General features: G+C 40.8%; 1 protein-coding gene across 1 annotated transcript in view; it reads left to right on the forward strand.

Annotated features, from left to right (window-relative positions):
* Positions 1–5,682, forward strand: part of LOC141052035 (cytochrome P450 2G1-like) — a 63,613-nt gene extending 57,931 nt beyond the window's left edge. Inside the window, 4 exon segments of the mRNA XM_073549214.1 lie at positions 3,078–3,265; positions 4,964–5,035; positions 5,037–5,106; positions 5,214–5,682. Of these exon segments, the coding sequence (XP_073405315.1) occupies positions 3,078–3,265; positions 4,964–5,035; positions 5,037–5,106; positions 5,214–5,368 (485 nt within the window). The 3' untranslated portion in view covers positions 5,369–5,682.
* The last annotated feature ends 318 nt before the right edge of the window (positions 5,683–6,000 follow it).

Here is a 6,000-nt window from a genome sequence, read left to right on the forward strand (position 1 = left end):
GCCCATCAGACAGGGGGGAAGTCACAGGAATTCTGGAGTGAGTAGAGGACAAGGTTCCTCTAATATCTGCAGTCCATATACAAGGGGTAGACAACTGGGAAGCAGACTTTTTAAGTCATCAGCAGCTACTTGCAGGAGAATGGGCTCTTCACCCATAGGTATTTGGCCAGATCTGTTGGAATACGCCAGATGTAGGTCTATTGGCACCCAGACTAAATCACAAGGTGTCAAAATATGTGACAGGGTCTCAGGAACCACAATCGATTGCAGTCGACACCCTAGTGATGTCTTTTTCTCTGCCTTATCTCTTTCCATCTCTACCGCTTTTACCCAGACTTCTCAAAAAGATCATGGTAGAAGGTGTTCCAGTCATTCTCATTGCTCCAGATTGACCTTGTAGTGCCTGGTATTTGGATGTGATCAATCTCCTGGCAGATGTCCCATGGGCTCTTCTGGATCACCCGGACCTTCTGTCACATGGTCTATTCTTCCATCCAAATTTATGGGTGCTCAATTTGATGAAATTGATGATGAACCTGCGATTTAGAGGACAGCAGGTCTGTCTGAAACAGTCATCCAGATGATGGTTAGAGACATCCTCATTTACGAGTCTACCTCCCCACTTGGAGGACTTATTTTTACTATGGGGAGTCTACCAGTTCTTCACCTATAGTTTTTCTTCTAGTGCTGCTCTCCTTCTTACAGTCTGGATTGCAAGCTTGTAAGCAAGGCTGGCACTGAACTCCCTCCAGGGTCAAGTATCTTCCCAGAATTTTCTGTTTCCAACTGATTTAGCATCTTTGTCCCAGGTCAAGACTTTTCTCCAGGGGGTGGCACATGTTAAGCCACCCAATCGGGATCCTTTGGACTGTTTGGACCTCAATTTTGTTTTGGATGCTCATCAGTCTCCGCCTATTGAGCCAATCAGTGAGAGCTCTGCTCTTTTTCTTTTTTATAAGGTAACCTTTTTTTATAGCCATCGCTTCTTTTAGGAGAGTCTCTGAGCTCTGTCTGGGCATTGGTGTATGCTTTTTCTAACTTTAACAGGATGCACACTTTTACCTCGGCAGATGCAAGCCTTGGTGAGTAGATATTGAAAGCTGCAATACAGGTGGTTCTGTATACCTCAATAAGATGAAGGAGAAAAATAGATTTTTTTTACTTCCTGTAAAATCTGTTTCTCGTAGTCTTAATTGGGGGACACAGCACCTTCCCTTGATCACTCAATTGGTCGTTCAGTTATGTTTCTTCTTGCCTTATTTCTTTCTTTTCTCCTTCTTCTGCTTTCTCACAAGACTGAGGAAGCCTGCTCCAGCAGGCAGGGTGTACTCTGCTGGGGAGGAGCCAATTTTATTTAATTGCAATAATAGAGTCAGCCTTCATTTGGCCCCTAACTATTCAATGTTTATATTTCCCCCAATGAAGACTATGATAAACAGATTTTACAGTAAGAAAAAAATATATTGTCACTATGAATGACTCAGGCCAGTTTTTTCTCTGCAATGTTGAAGCATTTCAGAGAAACTGTTTGAAGAGCCCACTGGAGACTCTAGGGAGAGATAAGACTCCTTTCCAGCTGATTGATTGATCTCTCTCATATATGTCCATAGGGAGAGACTTTTCAATAAACTAGACCAGTACAGGGGGGAAGCCAACAGGGAGCTATAGGAAAAGGAGAGACTAGTTAGATACCACTCTCAGCAAGCTTCTCTCCACCCCTCTTCAGCTCATTGACAGGTTCAGCCTTCTTCCCACCCTTCTCCAGGTGATTGACAGGTCTCTCCCATGTGTGTACATAGGGAGAGATCTGTCAATCAACTAGAGCAGTGCAGGGGGGGGAAGCCAGCAGGGAACTATAGGGAAAGGAGAGACTAGTTAGATGCCACTCTCAGCTGGCTTCTTCCCATCTCTCTCCTGCTGATTGACAGGTCTCTCCCATGTGTGTCCAAAAGGAGAGACCTGTCAATCAACTGGAGCAGTGTGGGGAGAAACTAGCAGGGAACTATAGGGAAAGGAGAGACTAGTTAGATGCCATTTTCAGCTGGCTTCTCCCCATCCCTCTCCAGCTGATTGACAGGTTCAGCCTTCTCCCTATCCTTTTCTAGCTGATTGACAGGTCTGACCCATGTGTGTACATAGGGAGAGACCTGTCAATCAACTAGAGCAGTACTGGGAGAAACCAGCAGGGACCTATAGGGAAAGAACAGTCTAGTTGGTTGCCGCCATCAGCCTGCTTCTCCATGCGATTCAAACTATGTTTTCTTTGAAACACTGAAGTGTTCCGGAGAAATACATACTTTCTGCAATCATACAGCCAGGCTCTGATCCAAGCTGTCTGTAGTTTGGGCTGCATAAATCGAGTTGCAGATTTTCACCTTCTTCCTTCAGGAGAGCACCACTTTCCTCCCAGCTTCCTATTTGCTCAGAAGCAGAGCGCTCCAGATGAGTAACAGACTGGACAAGCAGCATGGTCCATCTGCTGACAACGGTTGTGTGCTCTCTGATGCTGCAAGAAGCAGCAGTGATTTGGCCAGCTTCAAAGTAGTGCTGTACCGCTCACAAGCGTTGCGCTGTTTGCCTAGGAAACCAGCCACTGCTTATTGGCTGCCAGTAACCTAGACAATGAGTTAAGAAGAATTCCAATTTCAAAATGGAGAGGACTTTAATAAATAAATTGCAAGTTTGTATGTTTTTTTCAAGCATTTTGCTATGTTACTCATGTAAAAGAGACATCTCCTTTAACCACTTCATGCAATATCATGTACACTCATTGTGATGAGTTGATGATGAGTTTCCATGTGTTTCTAGGGGCTCAGGAGCTGATCTTCCTCCACACACAGTAGATGCCAGCTGTATTACACAGCTGCCATTTGTGTCGCTTCTGTTAATTATTTAAGAGCTGTCAATCACTAACAGCGGCATTTTAAATGTGTAGTTTCCTGTGCGCACTGCTGCAATCAACCCATTGCAACACAATAGATAATTTATTCTATGTGAAAGTGGCCACAGCCTTAAAAAATCTTCATTTAGTAAAAATCAAATTAATTTTACCAAAATATTGGTTCTTGTCTTCTCAGCTAAAGTTCAAAAAGAAATTGATGTAGTGATTGGTCAGGAGCGATGCCCTTCTTTAGAGGATCGGAGCAAGATGCCGTATACAGAGGCTGTGATTCATGAGATCCAGAGATATTCAGACATTGTCCCATTGGGTTTGCCTCATGCAGCATCTGAGACCACCAACTTCAGGGGGCACACAATCCCCAAGGTCAGAGGAAATTTGCTCATTAATACATCAGGCCATATTCTACAGACATAGGCATTATGCATTGAGCTTAATGTACCAAATTGAATTTTCCCCTGCCTAGTGTCAACACTTACAGCTGTGAAATTTAAAGTGGTAGTCTGAAACTAACATGGATTTTCATATGAAATGTCGCCTCTAATAGGGAGTGATAAGCCGGCTAGGAGAGCGAACTGTCAGTGCACATGTAAGAAGAGCAGCAGGGACGGCAGAGATCATCCCCATCCTCAAAAGTGACGTCTATATTGGGGAGCAGGTCTGGTCTCTGCTCTCCCTGTGCTCTGTACTCTCTCCTTACAATGCGCACTAACAGTACACTCTCTTGCCTGCTCATAATTTTTCATTAGAGTCGGCAAGGGAGTGCACTTTACCTTTAAAAGAATATCACACAGTGAGAAAGGTACTTGTACTGACCATACATTGGATTTGCCAAGCGACGCATGCATATTAAAGCAGGGACTAGGCTACTGGTGACGCTTCGTTTCAGGGTGGAGAGAGAGGCTGTGCAAGTGACTGCAGCGTCTGCCACTTGATGATGTCTCACCTGAGTATCCCAGCATGCACTGGGGATTCTCAAATGAAATGTCATCAAACCGGATATAGGTAAAAAATAAAAATAAATATAAAGCAGCTAGAGTAGTGAGGTAACGGTAGGGACTTTCTCATTGAAGTACAATAGAAAAGTGATTAGATTATTACATTAAATAGGAAGACATTTAGAATGAAAATCAATGTCAGTTTCAAATCATCCCCTTTTATAAGTGTTGTTCACCTTTCATACACCTTTTCATACACCTTTTTATTTTAACATAAATGAGTGCATTTTGGGCTTAAAATCATTTTTTCAACTGGGCTTTATTAAATATTTGTTTATTAATTAAACTTGTTGCTGGCTGCAGAATGAGTCAACTGAAAATCTATCAGTGAGCTCATTCTTACATTCTGACAGGATTGGATGTAGCTCTTTTATCTATCTTTTTCTAAGCTCTTGTCAGCTGATTTATTACAAATCAAATGTTGAACGTGCAGGGGAAAAATACCCTGTAAAAGTCAAATTGTCCTAAATGTTTAATAAAACCCAATTATGAAGATTATTTTTACCTCCAAATAGATGTATTTAAAGCAGCTCTTCCGTGAACTTTTTTTCCATTAACTCTGTACTTGTAGTGCCAGTGTATTAGATATTCAGCTATCGACATCTTCTCCAGCATCCAATGCTGGTCCAGTCCTCTTCTGGGAGACATCACTGCTATTCAGTCTTTTTGGATCACTCTATGCATGTGCTGAAAGTCTCTTTTACAATGTGAGCCTATGAAGCCGATAGGCTTAAAATGTAAAAACAACTTTCATGTAATGGAACGCAGTATAACCCGGAGAGTCTACAGAGCGGTGACATCACTGAGAAGGGGAGCGGAATGGAAACACTGAAAGCATTTTAATGATTAGTATGTAATACTTCATTTCTCCTCGGGTTGCTGTGTAGGAATGGAAATCTTGTTGGCTTGTTCCCCTACATATTAATGCTGATGTTTGGGGACAAGAGTGGCAATATACTCTAAAGATTAGCTTATTTTTAGGAGCAAAGGACTTATCTAACTTTTTATGAACTACCTACTATACTCTTATCCCTATTGCATGTTGTCTCTTATTATTGCATTGAAGGACACCACCGTGTTCGTTTTCCTGTCCTCTGTACTGAAGGACCCCAAATACTTCAAGAACCCATCAAAATTTGAACCCAGGACATTTTCTGAACGAGAAAGGGGAGTTTCAGAAGAACGAAGCTTTCCTACCATTCTCAGCAGGTATTATTGAGGCAATGATGATCCAAAATAATAATTTCTTACTAAAGTCAAAATTGAATATTCGATTTTTGAATTGTAAAAATATATTTTTTCCCCTTTCTTTATAGGGAAGAGAATTTGCCTAGGAGAAGGAATGGCAAGAATGGAGATTTTTCTTTTTCTCACCTTCATCTTGCAACATTTCAACTTGAAAACAGATGAGAACCCTTCCGATATTGACATTACCCCTCTACCTTATAAAATACGTTTTGTGCCCCGCTGATAGCTACAGTTGGTGGAAGTGAAGGAACTTATACAAATTTGCTCCATTTTTTCAATTCTGACCAGTGTAATTTTGTGAGGTAATAACTCTGGAACTCTTAAACGGACCCTAGTGATTCTGAGAATGTTTTCTTGTGGCAAATGTACTTCATAATAGTGATAATATTTGTTCAATGCAATGTTGTTTATTTGTGAAAATACAAGGAAATATTGGAGAACATTTTTTAAATTTTGCAAATTTCAAACTTTTCAGTTTTATGCCTTTATAAAGAGAGCTATGTCCCACAAAATCATTAATAAATAACATTTACCACATGTCTACTTTACATTGGAATAATTTTTGAAACCCAATTTTTTGGGGTTAGGAACTTAGAGGGTTTAAAAGTTGATCAGCAATTTCTCATTTCTCCAACAAAATTTACAAAACTTTTTTTAGGGAACACCTCACATTTGAAGTGACTTTGAGGGGTCTATATGACAGAAAATACCTAAAAGTGACACCAGTCTAAAAACTGCACCATTCAAGTTCTGAATACCACATTAAAGTAGTTTATTAATCCTTCAGGTGCTTCACAGGAATTAATACAATATGGAAAGAAAGAATGATTTTACTTTGTTTCACGAAAATTTTAC

Source organism: Dendrobates tinctorius, unplaced genomic scaffold (assembly GCF_039654945.1).
Source record: "Dendrobates tinctorius isolate UK_male_01 unplaced genomic scaffold, ASM3965494v1 ptg000158l, whole genome shotgun sequence".
Classification (NCBI taxonomy): Eukaryota; Metazoa; Chordata; class Amphibia; order Anura; family Dendrobatidae; genus Dendrobates; species Dendrobates tinctorius.